The sequence below is a fragment of the Muntiacus reevesi genome, chromosome 9 (assembly GCF_963930625.1).
Source record: "Muntiacus reevesi chromosome 9, mMunRee1.1, whole genome shotgun sequence".
In the NCBI taxonomy this organism is placed as follows: Eukaryota; Metazoa; Chordata; class Mammalia; order Artiodactyla; family Cervidae; genus Muntiacus; species Muntiacus reevesi.
The window spans coordinates 48,313,668-48,334,021 of NC_089257.1; the positions used below are offsets into that span (position 1 = coordinate 48,313,668).

General features: G+C 36.0%; 1 protein-coding gene across 4 annotated transcripts in view; it reads right to left on the reverse strand.

Annotated features, from left to right (window-relative positions):
- Positions 1 to 20,354, reverse strand: part of STK33 (serine/threonine kinase 33) — a 181,642-nt gene that overhangs the window by 24,108 nt on the left and 137,180 nt on the right. For all 4 annotated transcript variants that reach the window (XM_065944593.1, XM_065944595.1, XM_065944592.1 and 1 more), the window contains 3 exons: positions 15,974 to 16,049; positions 11,790 to 11,902; positions 11,255 to 11,340 (listed from right to left, as the gene is read on the reverse strand). In XM_065944593.1, the coding sequence (XP_065800665.1) occupies positions 11,255 to 11,340; positions 11,790 to 11,902; positions 15,974 to 16,049 (275 nt within the window). The remainder of the gene's footprint in view (positions 1 to 11,254; positions 11,341 to 11,789; positions 11,903 to 15,973; positions 16,050 to 20,354) is intronic.

Sequence of the window (20,354 nt, forward strand, 5' to 3'; positions counted from 1 at the left end):
ATAAAATCCTTTTCTACACACTCCAAGTTCCAAAAGGGTTTCACCTATATTTACACTAAAAGTTAAATATAAATTTTTATTATTTAAGTCCTTGGCTGATTAGAAGTTGACTTTTGTCTACCATATGAGATAGGAACCAATTTCTTTTTCTTCATATGGACAGCCATTTATTTGAACACCAGTTATTGAATAATCTCTACTTTTTTCCACTGATGCATCATACTACCACTGTCATAAATGTTCCAGACATGTATGGATATGTTTCCACACTTTCTGTTTTATTCTACTGGTAAATTTGCTTACTACTATATCATTATCACACTGTGCTAACTAAATAGTCTTAATTTCTGTTACAGCAAAGTACTCAAACAGGCCTTGGCTATTTTTGACCCTTTATACTTCACTATAAATTTTAGGGTTGCGAAAAGAGGAATTTTGATTAGATTTGCATTGTATATGTACATCAATATAAGCAAATAAATTTTTTATGATATTTAGTCTCCTGATCTAAATTATGGTATATATTTACACTTGAGTAAATGTTTTCCCATAAAATTTCATAACTTTCCTCAAAGAGGTCTTACAAATGTAATGCTGCATTTCTAGAAATTATAAATTTGTGAATACAGTTTTACATGACTTCTTTTTTTTTGCATTTTATATTGTTGGTTGCTAGTGAAAAGAAGTGCAATTGACTTTGAATATCAATCTTTTCCCCAATTTTACTGAGCTGTAATTAGTATATAGGGCTTCCAGGTGGCACAGTGGTAAGGAATCCTCATGCCAATGCAGGAGGCACAAGAGATGTGGGTTTGATCCCTGGGTCAGGAAGATTCCCTGGAGTAGGAAATGGCAACCTGCTCCAGTATTCTTGCCTGGAGGATTCCATGGACAAAGGTGCCTGGTGGGCTACAGCTCATGGGTCACAAAGAGTTGGACATGAATGAATGAGCAGACACACAGTTGGTATACAACACTGTGTAAGTTTAAGGTATACAATATATTGATTTGACACTCTTATTTATTGATGTGTACCATCCTTAAATTCAGCTATCTTTCTCAGCTCTCTTATTATTATAAGAGTTTGTCTAGTCATTTGTATATTACTACAAATAATAAAAGTTTTATTTCTGCTTTCCGATTCTCATGACTATTTTCCTTGTCTTAGACAAAGATCAACAACATTGAAAAAACTACTAGAAGCTGATTTCCTTGACTAGCTCTTTATTTAAAGAAAATGCTTCTCACATTTCCCATTTAAAATGATATTTGCTGTAATCTTTTATCAGGTTAAGGATGTTTTCTTTCATTCCTATTTAAACTATGAATGTATGTTGGGTCTTACTACAAGACAAGTGCTTTCTTTGAAATGATGGTATCTTTTCTCCTTTAATATATTAATGTAGGAATTTATATTTATAGATTTCTTTCTGAAATTAAACCATCATTGTATTTTAGGGAAAATCCAACATGATTATGACCAATTTATAGGCACAGTTGAATCCAACTTCCTAATATTTTAAGGTTTTAGATCTATATAAATAAACAAAATGGATCTTTTTCATAGGTTTGCTTTTCACCGGTCTAATTTTGTTATACTAGAATATACAGAATTAATATGCTGCCTAAGTTTTTAGACTTATTAGTAAACAGTTGGTGGTGCTATTCCTGTATCTTTTTAATCTTTATCCTTTTAATTTTTGCCTTATCTGCAGCTGTATTCCTTTTTTCCTGTGAAATATTATTTTTGTCTTGTTTCTTATTTTTGCCAAAGGTTTATCTGTTTGTTGGTTTTTTGAAGAATCAAATGTTGGTCTTACTGATCTTCTCTTTTCTACCTTTGCTTTCTTTTTCACCCTTAGGTTTATTTTTCCTACTACTTATTTGTGTATATTCTGTTGGGATATTTTCCCAAAATTTTAAGTTGGATATGTAGTTCCCTTTTAGCCTTTCTTCTTCCCAATGTACATACATTAGGTGATAGTAATAAATTTCTGCTGAAACACATTTTTACTGTATACACAGGTTTTGATATACTGTGTTTTCATTACCATTAAGTTCTAGAAATTAAAAACTTTTTCTCATTAGGATCTATTTTTTTAACCTATGATTTATCTAGAAGCATATGAATTAATTTCCAAATATATGCAGTATTTAATCTCATTAACTTTCAACTTAATTGTGTATTGTTAGAGAACATAATCTGTGAAATTTATTAAGGCTTGCTTGCTTCCTGGTTAGATCAATTCTGGTAAATGTTCCTTCCATGTGTGGGTAAGAAAAATGTATATTCTCTAATTGTTAGGTGCAGAATTGTATGTGTCCACCAAAATAAGCTTGTTAATTGTATTGTTAAATATCCTTACTTCTGTTTGCATATGCTTCACATACTAGTAATTGAGAGAAGTGCATTAAAATCTCCCACTATGGTGGTGAATTTGCCAATTTCTCCATAGAATTTTGTCAATTTTTGATATATATTTTTGAGATTACCTTATTAGTTGCATGTGTTTAAATTTATACATTTTGTTTGGATTGAACTGTTGTCATTATACAGTAATCTTCATTATCTCTAACGATGATTTGTTTGTAGCAAGGTATATTTAATTGATATTAATTCAGTTACTCAGGCTTTTTTTGGTTAGTGTTTGCCTAGTATGTTTTTTTCCACTCTTTTTCTTTCAATATTTCTGTGCCTTTATGCTTTGAATGTGCTTCCTGTAAATAGCACTTAGCTAGAAATTTAAAAATTCAACCTGACATTATGTCTTTTAACAGGTACTTCTAACCCATTAACTTATTTGAAATTGTTTCTACTATTCAAGTTTATTACAACTTGTCTCATTCTGTACGTTTTTTTTAAAAAATCCTTTACTGCTTTGAAAATCTGTTGTCTACTTCTTCCAGTTTAGCTCCTTCTCATGTACCAATGTTCTCTCTCCTTTCTCAATGCTTATTGTGTGTATATTATCTCACATTTTATATCTGGGTAACTATGAATATACTGTGTCCTCCTCTTCTTTGGTCTTTCTCTCTCTTATTCTTTGGACACCAAGAGACTTTACCAAGGTATTTAAAGACTCTTGGTACATACAGCTTTTACAGCATCTACAGAATTTCTCTGACCTATTTAATTATTTCTACAAATGTTTTAAATCTAGGACTTATGTGGCAAACCTGAGGCTTTGTATACTTAACAATATTTTTTTATCATTGCCTTTCACTTGAATGACAATGTCAATGGGTATAAAATTCTAAGTTTAAATGTTTTTCCTTTAATACATTTAGAATTATTACTCCATTTACATGTGCATCCAATAATGCTGCTAAAAAAGAAAGATGTCAAGATTATTCTTGTTCTTTTTATGATATTGCTCTTCCTCTCTGGGAACATTGAGAATTTTCTGTTTTTGATATTCTTAAATCTTATTATGTCAATTTTGTCAGTTTTTCCTTCTCTCTCTTATCTGGTAGTTTATAATTATTTAAAGCTGAAATCTTTTTTAATTCTGATGAATTATCTCTATTATTTTTAAAAGATTTCCTTCTTCCTATTTTCACTTTTTTGCCTGAGATTACTATTATATGAATCTTGTAACTTTTACTTTCAACTCCACATAGCTTCATTTTTCCTTAAGTTTTCAGTATGTTTATCTTCATCTGTTCCCTTCTATAAAGTTCTATTAAAGTTACATAATCTGATCATCTAGTGATTTTAATTCACTCTTCATTTGCACACACTTCACTACTTATCCTATATAACTGCAACTCTGTCAACTATTATACCTAAATGGTTCTACTTGGTTCTGTTTTACCATATCATTTCTTGCTTCATATTATTAACATCTTCACTTATCTCTTTTAGCATGTTCACTTTGTTGACTTCTCAAGTCTGGGTCTGCATTCTGCCTATTCTAAACTCTCTTAATGGTGTGTAAAATGTGGCCTGTGAGCTCACACTCCCTGAGGAGTACTAGCTCCTCAGGAAAACAGACCAGAACCAGATCTTTAGCCCCAGGAGCTCAAAATCCTAGGCACCAAAAATCTGTCCCCACCAAGCAACTCCTCAATTCAGGATTTCATAATCAACCTTCTCTTCCAAGGAGAAGTCACCTTAGGAGGAGGCACTTCTAAAACTATAATCTACCTATCCTAGGGGGTGGAGGCCAACAGGTGAGTCATTGGTTTAGATCCAGTAATTCCCACCCATTTTCCTTAGCGTCTCACTCAAGCAGGGCATCAGCACTGCTCTGATTTTATTACTTCTGATCCCTGTGAACGAATAGGCACCAGTGTCCCAAGGCAAAGAGAGCGAGGCAAAGGAGGAACTTGGGTTGTCTTTGCTTCCTATTTTTACTTCCTGCCCTGTTTGTAGCCTCACCCACCATACATGCCATCTCAAAAGAGCCCTTTATCTACCTAGGGGTATCACTATTCTCTGAATCCTATTATCATAAGATTTCTCTCTAAAGTTACTCTAGGTTTAATCCTCAGAAAAGATGCAGTTGTTCAGTTACTCAGCTGTGACCAACTCTTTGCAACCCCATGGACTGCAGTATGCCACGCTTCCCTGTTCTTCACCATCTCCTGGAGCTTGCTCAAACTCATGTCCATTGAGTCGGTGATGCCATCCAACCATCTTGTCCTCTGTTGTCCCCTTCTCCTCCTGCCTTCAATCTTTCCCAGCATCAGGGTCTTTTTAAATGAGTCAGTTCTTCGCATCAGGAGGCCAAAGGATTGGAGCTTCAGCTTCAGCACCAGTCCTTCCAATGAATACTCAGGACTGATTTCCTTTAGGAGTGACTGGTTTGACTTTCTTGTAGTCCAAGGGACTCTCAAGAGTCTTCTTCAACACCACAGTTCAAAAGCATCAATTCTTTGGCACTCAGCTTTCTTTATAGTCCAACTTTCACATCCATATGTGACTACTGGAAAAATCATAGCTTTGACTAGGCAGACCTTTGTTGGCAAAGTAATGTCTTTGCTTTTTAATATGCTGTCTAGGTTTGTCATAGCTTTTCTTCCAAGGAGCAAGTATCTTTTAATTTCATGGTTGCAGTCACCACCATCTGCAGTGATTTTGGAGCCCAACAAAATAAAGTATGTCACTGTTTCCACTGTTTTCCCATCTATTTTCCATGAAGTGATGGGACTGGATGCCATGATCTTAGTTTTCTGAATGTTGAGTTTTAAGCCAGCTTTTTCACTCTCCTCTTTCACCTTCATCAAGAGGCTCTTTAGTTCCCCTTCACTTTCTGCCATTAAAGTGTTAAATTGGTATCATCTGCATTTCTGAGGTTGTTACTATTTCCCCCAGCAATCTTGATTCCAGTTTTTAATTCATCCAGCCTGGCATTTCACGTGATGTACTCTGCATAGAAGTTAAATAAGCAGGGTGACAATTTACAGCCTTAATGTACTCCTTTCCCAATTTTGAACCAGTCTATTGTTCCACGTCCATTTCTAACTGTTGCTTCTTGTCCTGCATACAAGTTTCTCACTTAAGCAGTTTTTATAATCCACCAGAAGGAATAATAGCTCTCTTCTTAAAAACCTAATAGTACTATTACTACACTACTTACTTTATATAAATACATGTTTTATATATTAAAATAGTATATAATATACATATAAGTATATAATAATATTTAGAGAACATTTACATATTTTATAGTGTATATTTTATTACATACCACATATAATATGTAGAGTACATTTTTATATGCTTATTTTATATATATATATATATATATATATATATATATTAAGTGAAGTGAAACTTGCTCAGTCATGTCCAACTCCTTGTGACCCCCATAGACTGTAGCCCACCAGGCTTCTCTGTCCATGAGGTTTCCCAGGCAAGAATACTGGAGTGGGTTGCCATTTCCTTCTCTAGGGGATCTTCATGACCCAGGGATTGAACCCAGGTCTCCTGTATTGCAGGTGGACTTTTGCACACACACATATCAAATATGTATTCTCTCCCTGTATTTTTTCTTTAATCCCTCCAGTAGGGTGTGGGCAACTTGTAGGAAAATACTATGCCAGATTCATTCTTGTGTCCCCCACAGTACATAGTAGTTATTCGATAAATATTTGTTTGAATTATTAAATATGTACCAATCATTGAATATTGAGTAAATGCCCAGGTTCCTGGTTCATGAGCTTCTTTTTAACATAAACTTCATTAAAAAGGGCTTCAAAATCATATTCATATACATAAGATAATTCATAATTTAAGAGTAACTAAATATAGTAATATAAGGTTAGAGCCTTAATATATTTAGGATGAAAATATACGGTAGCAAAAATACACCCCATAATTAGTTAGGTATCAGAAAATTTCAATTTTTTTACATAAAGTGCACAGGCTAAAAGTCAAAAGCTAATGACTAAAACCTGAATAACAATTTGTAAATTAGTGAACAAGGACCTGTTCATACATAGGAAAGAGTGTTCTGAAATTAGACCCTACACTTCATTATAAGAGCTTTGTAAAGTGTGACTATAAAGCAAAGTACACTGTAATTTGTGGTGAATTACTCAAGGGAGAGACTGTTTTAATCATCTTTGCATCCATGCCTTATGAATTAAAATTAAAAAACATTTGTTAAAATCAACATAGACATTTAAATGACTGTTGTCCCATTTAAAATAAGCCACTCTGCAAGACTGACACACTATAATAATAATTTCCTTCTTTCAAAGAGCATGCAATTGTTCTCTACTATCTATGGCAGAAAGTTAAAACTCTTTAGTCTGGGATTCAAGGGCCCTCACAATTTTCCTTCCTTTTCTAAAAGTCTCATTTCCCACTTCTTTCCTTCAGGCATCTTATCTGCCAGTCAAATTAAACTTCCTGATTTCACACTGGCTTGCCTCTGTACCTCTCTGGTCATTTGGCAATCTCTTATGCCATTTATCATTTTCTTCCTTGCATTATATCTTATACATAGCTTGTTTCCCTTATTATATTCTAAATTCCTCATGTCAGAGACTAGGTTCTATATGTCTTTAACTGAATTTTATTACCTAGCACAAGGCATGGTACATGGCAGGCATACACACACAAAAAACATTTGTTACAGAGCTCAAAACTGGAAACTGCTTTTTGACAAGCCATAGAAGAAAAATGTTTCATTAATTTATAGCAAGGTTTTTAAATATAAGCAGACATTGAAAGTACCAGGAAAACTTGTTAAATGTGCAAATTCTTGGTGTTAGTTGTCACCAGGGGATTGAATACCAACGGGCAACTGTAACTATCTAACAAGGAATGAACTCCTGAACTACTGTTGAGAACAAAGAGGGCAAAAAGGTACAAAAGGATAAAGAGGATAACAGGCATACTCCTGGCAATGGGTGTCATCATCAAACCTCCCTTTGTAGGAAAGTCATTTATTGGCTGTTTTTCCTTGCATCTGACCTTAGACTTTTGAAATCAGGATGACAATATCTGTTTAAGACCCATTCACTTAAATGTACATAGAGAAGCAATGATTATTTTTCTCAGAATACTTTTCAGATATGTACTATATTTCAAAATGCACAATATATAGACTAAACCGTGGAAACTTTTTATCCAATAAAGCTCTTTGAAAAGAATGTCACTATTCGTCCGGTGTTGGAAGATAAGCTCTGGTTATAAAGCGGGAAGGCACTGAGAGAACTAACATGTCCTCTTTAGATTATTTCAAACAGAGGACATGAATTACAGGAAGCGAGACTTCAAGTGGGTTAAGAAGAAAAGAGTTTTGCCTTTCAGAAGTTTACAAAATGCCAGTATTCTAAACTTCATATACTGAACTCCTCAGGATAGTCCGATATAGTACACACTATCTGTCACTTCTCTATCCATTTGGCAAAGACTACATAGAGACAAATTGTTACAGAGGCTCAAAAATGGAGACTTCTGGAAAAATGACCAAAGCCAGAAATAAAGTTTCACTAATTAGAAAACAAATAATTAAATGGCCAAACCCGAATGTTGTGTGATGCTGAAAAGAGATAGATTTCTAAAGCACACCATCTGTTTTACAGTTTTTTTATTTTGCTCTACTACAAATCTACTCAGTTGTTTTGCAATGATCTAGCCGCTAACTCATTTGCACAATTACTTTAGGCCAGAAATACTTATTGCACAGAATCATTTGAGAGTTCAACACATTCATAGAAGAGGGCAGTTATAAACCATTTTTGAGTGAAGGTAATTTTTTAGCCCTTAAAGAAAAAGAATTATTCCAATAAATGATTAGAAATTCCCAAAGGAAAATCACAGTGGTACCACTATAAATTTATGGTATCTAAAATCTATCAAGGACTCCAAGGTCACCATCAACCCCTCTGTCAGCCATTCTAATGAAAAGTCATTCTCATCTTGACCTCTAGGCAGCATTTATCTGGGAGCTGACTGTTCTTGCTTTCTCAAACACTTTTCTCACTCAACTTCCTTGGCACTACCCTCCTAACTTTCCTCTTTACTCATCAGCTATTCCTTTTCAGTCTCTATTGCTAGCTTCTACTCTTCTAAATGTTGCAGTGTCTAAAGGCAGACTGCTGAGGCCTCTTGTCCTTTCTATCTGCATTTTCTTCCTAATTCATCTCTTCAACACAATGGCTTTACATGGCATCTGTATACTTAGGATTCACAGATATATATCTCCAGTTCATTCTTCTCCAGTTCCAGGCTCATACTTTCGATGATCTATTGGCAATCTCCACTTGAATGTGACATAGGCATCTTAAATTTATCATGTCCAATGTAGAACCCTTTACTCACCACTCGTCCCCCAGGAAAAAAAAGTATCTCTGGCAGTCTTCCACATCTTGGTAAATGGTACTACCATCCAGCCAGTTGTTAAAGCAAAATCTAAAATTCATCCTTGATTCCTCCCTTATTCTCATCCCTTATCTAGTCCATCACCAAGTACTATCAAATATATCTAAAAATATGTCACATTTATTTCTCTTCAACTCTATTGCTACCACCTTGTCCAAGCCACCATCATTTCTCAACAATACTACTGCAATATAAGCATATCATGGATCTCCAGTACCTAACACAGTGTCTAATAAGTAAAAGATGTAAAATAATTTTCTACATAGATAAACATTACTTAGTAATATTCCTAAGTCTCTGGAATCTCCAGTTTCCATTCTTAGGCATTTTCTGACATACCTACAGACTCATTCATTTACTGAATCATCTACTCATTCAGCCATTATTTACTGAGTACTGTATTAATTGGTATTAGGCTTAACTGCACATTTCATAGTATCTCAAAGATGACAGTCATTTGTTTCCTATTCATCTAAAAACATCTGTAAAAAATAAAAGACCCAATCAAAAAGTGGGCCAAAGAGCTAAACAGACATTTCTCCAAAGAGGACATACAGATGGCTAACAAACACATGAAAAGATGCTCAACATCACTCATGATTAGAGAAATGCAAACCAAAACCACAATGAGGTACCATTACACGCCAGTCAGGATGGCTGCTATCCAAAAGTCTACAAGCAATAAATGCTGGAGAGGGTGTGGAGAAAAGGGAACCCTCTTACACTGTTGGTGGGAATGCAAACTAGTACAGCCACTATGGAAAACAGTGTGGAGATTCCTTAAAAAACTGGAAATAGAACTGCCATCCCGCTGCTGGGCATACAAACTGAGGAAACCAGAACTGAAAGAGACACATGTACTCCAATGTTCATCGCAGCACTGTTTATAATAGCCAGGACATGGAAGCAGCCTAGATGCCCATCAGCAGATGAATGGATAAGAAAGCTGTGGTACATATACACCATGGAATATTACTCAGCAATTAAAAAGAATACATTTGAATCAGTTCTAATGAGGTGGATGAAACTGGAGACTATTATACAGAGTGAAGTAAGCCAGAAAGAAAAACACCAATACAGTATACTAATGCATATATATGGAATTTAGAAAGATGGTAATGATAACCCTGTATGCAAGACAGTAAGAGAGACACAGATGTATTGAACAGTCTTTTGGACTCTGTGGGAGAGGGCGAGGGTGGGATGATATGGGAGAATGGCATTGAAACATGTAAATTATCATGTGAAATGAATCCCCCGTCCAGGTTTGATGCATGATATAGGATGCTCAGGGCTGGTGCACTGGGATGACCCAGAGGGATGGGGTGGGGAGGGAGTTGGGAGGGCAGTACAGGATGGGGAACACATGTACATCTATGGCAGATTCAAGTCAATGTATGGCAAAATCAATACAATGTTGTAAAGTAAAATAAATAAATAATAAAAAATAATAATAATTAAAAAAAAAAAAAGTCTGGAGGTAGGCAGTCAAGGGCTGGTGTGGCAGCTTTATATCCCAAGAGCCCTGGTTTCTAAAATCGTGTTGCTCTGCTATCCTGTTTATATTCCACTTTATTATCTAATATGGCTACTCAAACTCCATTCATCGCAGCTGCAGTGCAGTCACTAGAAAAGAAGATGGATATGAGGAATGCCATACTCCCTTCATTTAAGGACACTTCCCAGAGATTACTCTTACCTGCACTTAGATCTCATTGACCAGCGCTGTAACTAGCAATGATAGGGGATAACTAGCAAAAAAGACTAGATAAGAATGTTACCAGTGAAAAGTCAGGATCCTCATGACCACAGAAGAAAGAGAGAATAATTATTGAGAGGTAGTAGCATCCTCTTCCAAAGTTCCTGTTGTGACCAGGTAATGTTCTGGGAACAGGGATACGAAGATCACTTAAGACACAGGGTTACTGCTCGAGGCATTAGTGTAATGGGGGAAAGCAATATGCAAATGAATAATGACTCAAGATTTCAAGCCAGGCAACAGCCACTGTTAGAAGACCTTGGCTTTTCTGAGTCCCTGTAGATTCTCTGCGTCCAAAGAGCTGAAAGAGAAGTAGACAGTTCCAGTACTTTACATCACTAAACTACACAGACTGCTTCAACAGTCCACATCTTTAATAAAGGACATTTCTCAACTCTATTCTACTGAACTTGATACAATAGAAAAGTTCATTTAAACCTCTATAAACACATGTAAACAACTGTGGTAGTAATTTTAACAGTTTGAAAATACCCATTTCAGAAATGTGTCAGCACTCAATAATTTTTTTAACTTGTCAGAAGATGAAACTAAACGACTGTTTTAAGACTATATATAGTTTATAAGGCCAGATGAAAAGAAATAAGCAATGATAGTGTGCCAAAATTTTTTTTTAAGGCAGTAGTATTGAAACTTACTGTTAACCACTGGTTATCTAGTAGTTCCTTAGCTGTGAGTCTGTGAGCAGGGTCTACTTTCATAAGTTGTTTCAAAACACTTTTAGCTGCAAATAAAGGAAAAAATCCTACCTTATATATCTCAACTGTAATTAATATCACATACTTTCCAATTTAGGATTAGGTCTATATGACACAAAGGAATCATATCAGTTATAGAATAAATATCATCAGTACATATGGCTAATATTAAATAAAGTTCAAGGCCAAAAGTGAGGTTTTATTGCCTGGATTACCTGGTTTATAGTCTTCAGTAAAAATGAGCTATTTGATCAGAAAATTTCCTCTTCAATTTTTAGTATACATTTTCTGTTTTTGTTTAAAGTTTCAACTATAAAAATCACAGTGAAGATAGCACTATTTCCACAAGTAAATAGTTTTTATTTCTACAAGTAAGTTTAATGGTTACTCAGAGATTTAAAGTATCTAAATTACTGGCTGGCTTTCTTATATTATGCATATTTGCCTTAATAAATAATAACACATCTATACTTACCACAATCACTTATGGAATTCCAGATTGAATTTTTAAAATGTAGTTCTCCCTTTTTTATTAATTCAAAAAGCTTCTCTTCTGAGCTTGCCATAAAGGGTGCTTTTCCACTTAATCTACAGCAAAGGTAATCATTCTGTTTAGATTCTTTTAAATAATCAAAATAAGGCTATTAAAAATTAAGTTTCTACAGGACTTGAAAGCAGTGGTGCTTCATATTTAAGGAAAGGAGAGGAAGAGGTGGGAACTTCTCTGGATGTAGAAATGGAAGCAAAGGAGTTTGGGGAGATAAGTGTTAGGCTCTTGTATTCATTGGAACTTCCACATGTGCAAAGCTCTTCCAGGTGGGAAAACACTAAACTTAATTGGGGTTAAAATACAGAAAGGTGTGTGAGTTTAGGTGCACAGTAATAGCGGTGGATAACAGAGGAGAAACACTTCAATGTGAGCAAGGGTAAGGTTATGCCTTAAGGTACACTAGACTTAACAGAAAGATACATTGAGTCATCACAGTCTAATGAGATTACTTCTTCTAGTGACCATGGAAGAAATTTATCCATAGTAAAATGTTACACAAAGACTGGTGATGATGGTTAAGAATGATCCTGGGGCCTACTGGCTCTGAGTCAAAATAAAAAATCCATTAAAATAGCTACAACTCTTCAAAAATTATATACAAAATGAAGAAAATCTAAAGGAGGAAAACCAGATGATGAATGTGACCCTTCAGTCTGGAAGGGTGAAAGCTGAGTACATGTAACAACCAACATCAGTAAAGCCATGAGTAGTGTGTATACAGAAAACATGGACTTACTGTAAATTCCATAGTACAGGACCATGAGTCTTTAGAGCCTTTTAAAGGAAGTACTATGCTATACTTTACAAAGAGCATGGCAAGCCTATGCGTCAATAGGTGATCCAGTCCAAAACTGTGTGCTTAAAAGTTGCAAATGTTAGCCATCATCTTTATTGTCAGTCCCAACATCTGAGGGCAATCCTGTAGACAACAACCAGATTCTCCCAATGACAACCAGAGAGAAGTTGGACCTGGACTCAGCACAGAGGCAACTCTAACTCTCTCTGTCTATTCTTCAGTTCTCAGGATAATATTTTTCTACTTTATTACTGAAAGAATAAAATGGCATAATTCCATTACTTTCCAAATGCTGGTCTGTTATGTACATAAGTATAATGATTTCTAGGTCTCTTAACAGATTTTTACTGATTTTTTTAAGTTACATTTTTCTTAAATTTCTTTAAAACTCTTTCCCATAAACATTTTTTGAATTAGTTTACATTTGATAAATATTCTACATGATAATGATTATGATAATAATGATTTTTCCAGTGTGGAAGGGGAGTCATTTTCATCCCAGTAGCTTATCGAACTAGGCTGGACAACAGAGCTTTTCATTTACCAATAGGTTCTTGTTAAGCGATAAATTGTTCCGCAAACTCTCATTTTAATACTTTCTCTTTCTCCAGCTCATTCTAACCCTTCTCTCTCTGATTCAATTTGCCTTACTATTATTTAGTTTTTAAATGCCATTCCAAAAAAAGTCAGAAAAATGGTCTTATGGGCAATTACTGTTATAACAAATACAGGCCAGCAAAAGCCCAGCTCACTGAGTCTGTTAATAACAAGTGGTATGCACATTCACTGATTTCTTAGCTGCTCCTACACTGCCTAACATGCAACTACAGCTCAAGGGCTATGTTTTAAAATTTTCAGTTTTTTCTGTTCTTTACAATTTTACTTACACAAAATGTATCTAATGGTTGGTCAATCAGCAGCACATGAAATTTTATGACAGCAATTTTCTGCACATTCAGAAAAGAGAATCCAAGACATGAAAAATGCCTCTTAAGGCCTTCTGATTATTTTCTGTTTCACAGGAATCAAAACAGCAAAAGATGGTGCCCATAAAGAGTATTTATATTAATTTCACCTTGAGAAAGTATGCTATCATTGTTCAATTAAGTAGCAATGAATCAGGGGCAACTGATAAATAAGAAACCCCTCCCCGCCCCTGGAGAAGGTAATATGTTTGTGCCCTTGGTGAAGGAAATGATCTGTAAGACCACTGGGCTCAGATAGATTAATGAACAGGCACTGATTAGCTAAGTAAGAGTCTACTGTAAAGGAAAAAAAGATGTCTTTATTATGATATGCAGTCACGCTTAGAAGCAGAAAAATTAAAATTACATCTTTAAGTAGGAGGAAAAAATTTAGACGTGTAATACACTAAGTTCAAATCAAGAAGGCAGCAAACACCTCAATTGGTATAATAATACATTACATATATATGTTATGTCTGACTTGTGTTGTCTTAGAAGTCATGAGAGTATAAAACACTAATTTTAAATAGCTATATTTTAATTTAAAACTAAGGCTCAGAGTTTTAATATAATCCTAAGCAGAAAAAAACAATGATCAAAAATTTTGTGAATACATTTACACTTTATGCAGTCTAAGCAGTGATGTGTTGAGTGTCTGAGTTACAGCTACAATCACAACATCCAATTTCTACTGCCTGTGTATTTCATTTCACAGGACTGTGAAAATGTAACTACTGTGATGTCAATATTTAGAAACGATCTGGAAGAGGTAGTGCACAGTGAAATCTTCAATATGACCATAAAACTAATGTTGCATCAACACAAAAGTGTTCATACTCACCAAGAAGCAGAACAATGACCACTAACTTTTCAGAATACTCTCAGACAATTCACTTTAATTCAATATAAAACACATATATTGAGCACTGACTACATGTCTACTATGGTGCCAGATACTAGGGATGCAAAGATGAATCAGATCTCTGTCCTTCATGGAATTTAGAGCAAGAAAAACAGAAACAATACATATAATACAATAATTGCATTACATTATAATATAGCTTTTAGAAGTGTAATGAGAACACATAAAAGTAAAAAGTTAATTCTATCAAACTTATACATGTGCAAACTTGCCTGATTATTATTATCTTGTTTTTCTTTCAATGTTACTCTTTTGCATGCACCTTTGTATTAATATGTTGCCTTAAATCCCATGGAGTAAGGGAAAGTATGTTATACATAATGAACATACTAACTATGCTTGGGCAGAGCAGGACTCAGGGAAATAGAAGTTGCTAATGTATGAGCTGGACACACCCAGGAAACAGGTTAGTAGAGAAGAAAAATGAACACTGAGGCAGAATGAATTACATGAGCAAAGACCCAGAGGCAGGAAACACAGGGCACCCAAGTCGTAAGGAGCAGCCTCGAGTGGACACCAGAACAGGCTAAGTGCATGGGAACACACATGCAGACCAAGACTGGAAAGGCATGCTGGAGCCAGGCTGTGAAAGCTTTGCATCATGCCATGTGGGGATGCGCTGACAGTTTTCTATAGCAAGGGAGAATCAACAGAGGCTGTTAGTCAGGAAAGCAGTATAATCAGATTTGTGATTTAGAAAGACAACCCTGACAACTATGTGAAGGATGAACCAGAAGAAAGAGAACAGACAAAAAGACATTATAATCTTCTAGAAAGGGATCATAAGGAGAAACGAAACAAGTGAAGAGAAATTGAATAATATGTGAGGACGCCTCAAAGGAAAAATACAGGCCATGGGGTCTGACTGAATCTTGGGAGCGAAACAAAAGACAGAACAAGAAAGACCAATGTTTTCAGTAGCATGAAGAGAATTAGGAACCATAGAATACTCCCTGGAGGCTGGACTGAATGTTCACCTGGTTACTGCCTGCTGCTTGCACATGCCCTGTCCACGGGGGAGCCCTAGTGCCAGGTCCAGGACCTTCCCTCTACCTGATGCTCTATAAGTGAATCTGCCTGATACTCTATAAGTGAATCTCAAGAAAAGACGAACAAGCTTTTGGTTTGTAGCAAAGGATCAGAGAGGTGTTGAGGCAAGTTTTTCACTTTGTTCAGATCATACAGTGCATTGCAGCATTTATAGATCAATGAAAAGCAAAGTTGAAACTTACAATTTGATTGTATTAAAAAAATACCTAATAGATGGACCTGACAATGAATAAGTCAGCTTTTAGAATAACTTCCCAGTTGTTTCTTCAGTTGCTTTCTTGACATTATACTATTTAGCTTTAAATTAAAATCTATGTAATTCCACTGTTAGGGAACTTCCATTCATTTTAAATTGTACATTTAGCAGGCTACTTACAAAATGTACATTATGACACCTATGCTCCAAATGTCACACTGCTGGCTATAGTCGTGGGCATTGATAACTTCAGGGGCTGCCAAACAAGCAGAAATAAAATAATATTAATAATACAATAAATGACTTTTAAATGCTTAAACACAAAGCATGAATGTGCTGATGTGATGTAATTTATTCCCCCATAGGGAAAAAGAGAACCAACAGCAGATGTTAAATGAATAATGTACAGGCCTTAACAATTGATGTCGCTGTATCCTCCCTCCTGTCATTTAGCTTCTAATGGAACGATGGCACACACTGTACAGCTAAATGTACTACTTTTCATCTCTTTCAAATTGTTAAGAAATGATCTTGCAAAGATCATAGAGTTATAGAAGGCAACAATATCTCAGTCTTGGCCAAAAATAGTATTGAAAACATGCCTTAAGTAGATACAATTTAAAGCAAGCCCAAAACATGGAAATCTGGATTTACAGAGAAACTAAGATAAATGGTTATAAATCACTTCGGCAAAATAACAGTAGTGATAGTAACTTCATAGCACTCCTATGACAGTATGACTTATCTTCCACATTTTCTAAATGAGAAAACTAAGACAAAGAGAGAGCTCCTATAATATAACTCAATCAAAGAGCCAATTAGTCACAGGGGAGGCCTAGGTTCCAGATATTTCTGACTCCTCAACTCTGTGCTTCTGACTTACAATGTGCCCATGATTGTTGTTATTGTTGTTTAGTTGCTCAGTGATGTCTGCCTCTTTTGTGACCCCATGGACTGTAGCCCACCAGGCTTCTCTGACCATAGGATTTCCCAGGCAGAATACTGGAGTGGGTTGCCATTTCCTTTTCCAGGGGATTTTCCTGACCCAGGGATCGAACTCAAGTCTTCTGTATTACAGGTGGTTTCTTTACTTCTAAACCACCTGGGAAGCCCTATGAAAGGATGTTGCATGTTGTCAAACACTTTCTCTGCATCTATTGAGATGATAGGGTTCTTTTAAACAACCTTCACGAAGTAGAACTTTATTTTGAGGTAGCACATCTTTTAATGATTCAGTTCAGTTCAGTCGCTCAGTTGTGTCTGACTCTTTGCGACCCCATGAACTGCAGCATGCCAGGCCTCTCTGTCTATCACCAACTCCCGGAGTCCACCCAAACCCATGTCCATTGAGTCGGTGATGCCATCCAACAGTCTCATCCTCTGTCGTCCCCTTCTCATCCTGCCCTCAATCTTTCCCAGCATCAGGGTCTTTTCCATTGAGTCAGCTCTTCGCATCAGGTGGCCAAAGTATTGGAGTTTCAGCTTCAACATCAGTCCTTCCAATGAACACCCAGGACTGATCTCCTTTAGGATGGACTGGTTGGATCTTCTTGTAGTCCAAGGGACTCTCAAGAGTCTTCTCCAACATCACAGTTCAAAAGCATCAATTCTTCGGTGCTCAGCTTTCTTTATAGTCCAACTGTCACATCCATACATGACTACTGGAAAAACCATAGCCTTGACCTTTGTTGACAAAGTAATGTCTCTGCTTTTTAAAATGCTATCTAGGTTGGTCATAACTTTCCTTCCAAGGAGTAAGTAAGCATCTTTTAATTTCATGGCTGCAATCACCATCTGTAGTGATTTTGGAGCCCAGAAAAATAAAGTCATCCCCTGTTACCACTGTTCCCCCATCTATTTCCCATGAAGTCTTGGGACCGAATGCCATGATCTTAGTTTTCTGAATGTTGAGCTTTAAGCCAATTTTTTTCACTCTCCTCTTTCTCTTTCATCAAGAGGCTCTTTAGTTCTTCTTCACTTTCTGCCATAAGGGTGGTGTCATCTGTATATCTGAAGTTAATGATAGTTCTCCCGGCAATCTTGATTCCAGCTTGTGCTTCCTCCAGCCCAGCATTTCTCATGATGTTCTCTGCATAGAAATTAAATAAGCAGGGTGACAATATACAGCCTTGATATACTCCTTTTCCTATTTGGAACCAGTCTGTTGTTCCATGTCCAGCTCTAACTGTTGCTTCCTGACCTGCATATGGGTTTCTCAAGAGGCAGGTCAGGTGGTCTGGTATTCCCATCTCTTGGAGAATTTTCCACAGTTTATTGTGATCCACACAGTCAAAGGCTTTGGCGTAGTCAATAAAGCAGAAATAGATGTTTTTCTGGAATTCTCTTGCTTTTACAATGATCCAGCGGAAGTTGGCAATTTGATCTCTGGTTCCTCTCCCTTTTCTAAAACCAGCTTGAACATCTGGAAGTTCATGGTTCACGTATTGCTGAAGCCTGAATTGGAGAATTTTAAGCATCCCTTTACTAGCGTGTGAGATGAGTACAATTGTGCGGTAGTTTGAGCATTCTTTGGCATTGCCTTTCTTTGGGACTGAAATGAAAACTGACCTTTCCCAGTCCTGTGGCCACTGCTGAGTTTTCCAAATTTGCTGGCATATTGAATGCAGCACTTTCACAGCATCATCTTTCAGGATTTGAAATAGCTCAACTGGAATTCCATCACCTCCACTAGCTTTGTTCAAAGTGATGCTTCCTAAGGCCCACTTGATTTCACGTTCCAAGACGTCTGGCTCTAGGTGAGTGATCACAGCATCATGCTTATCTGGGTCGTGAAGATCTTATAATGATTAGATTTTTAAATAATGGCTGGGTTTTTAAAAAGTTGAATATGCTATTCCAGGAATATGTCTATTACATCTCTACAGTTAGGGAGCACTCCAAAGGGCCAACAGTAAATTAATACAGAGCTTCACTCCCACATTGTTTAAGGGTCAACTGTGTGCATTTGAATAGAAATTAAAAATTTACAAAGTATTTTTGCATCAATGATGCTATTCATATAAATTATGTTAAGAATCATATGAGATGGGTATACAGGCATTTGACTTACTTTACCAGTGAGGAAATTAAGGTCCAGATACACATATTAAGTGACTCATCTAAAGTAACACAGTTACAGAGCATCTCCCATGTAAAAGGTGTTTTTATTTTAGAAAACAGTTTCAATCACCCCTCCCAACACACACACACACACACACACACACACACACACACACACACACACACAGTGTTTCTGTAGCCAGTAAAAGCAAATGAAATTTCATTTCCTCTACCTATTTTTAAGGAACTAAAAAGCAACAAAAAAGGAGCTGAAATGTAAACAGAAGAAAGAATGAGAAAAGACTCAGCTATTGATAATTAACAAACTGAGTAATTTGTCTTCAAATCACTGAAAATTAACTAATTAATATTTTCCTTTAAGCAATTACTTGTATTCTTTAACCCTACTTAAACTTTTAAAATACTGAATCATAAACATTCAAGTTGCTCTATGGCCATGTGTCTATGACAAGGGCCAGTTCCATGATCTGATTCCCTGACAGATTTCCACGTAGGTGTACCACACAGTGGGGGCCTGGAATTCAGAGCCCTCACTGTTTCAGAGTCATCTTAATTACCAGGGGCATTTCTACGTGCACTGTCATCACAGCTCTCACAGGGAGGCAGAGGCCAGAGCAACTGTGCCAAAGAGCCATTTAGGAAGTCAGCAAAGCCCCACAAACCATCTGTCTTCCCTCTTGTTCTCTCACTTGTTATCAGTGTAGACAACTAATAAGCAGGCATAAAACTCAGGATGCTTGGATATATTTTCCCCATGTAACTACAGACCAGATGTCTTTTGCCAACAGGAGGATATGAACAGAATCTAAAGTAGCCTCTTCCCAAATAAGACAAAACAACTTAGAAACTTTATGCATCAAATAGACAAACAATGAACCAGGCATACTCCTCAGGAATAAAAATGAATAAACTACTGATATAACAACACAGCTAAGTCTCAAAATCATTACATGGAACAGAAGAAGACAGACACAAAAGAATATATACTTAAGATTCAATTTGTATAAATTCTAGACAAGCAAAACTAATCTAAGGCAATGGAACTCCTCAGTGGTTGCTAAGGTTTGGGTGGGGGATTGACTGAGAGGGACACAAAGGAAATTTCTGGGGTGATGGAAATATTCTGTATCTTCACTGAGGTGGTAATTGTACAAGTATATATATTTGTCAAAACTTATTAAACTTTACACTTAAAATCTGTGTATTTTATTATATACAAATTATGTTTCCATAAAGAATATTTTTAAGAAATCTACTAAAAGTACAAAAAAAAAATCTACTAAAGCCCTGCATTAGTGAGTGACTTTAATAACTCTGTTAGAAATCAACAGAGGAAGCAAGCAAAATTAATAATATGAACTGGTGGCTGAGATGAGAGAACTGAAGACTATGAGCTCATCGCCTCCCATGAACACACCAAAAATACTACTTACAGAGCAACTATCTATAGGAATGACCTGAAAACTAGCAGAAAAGAATT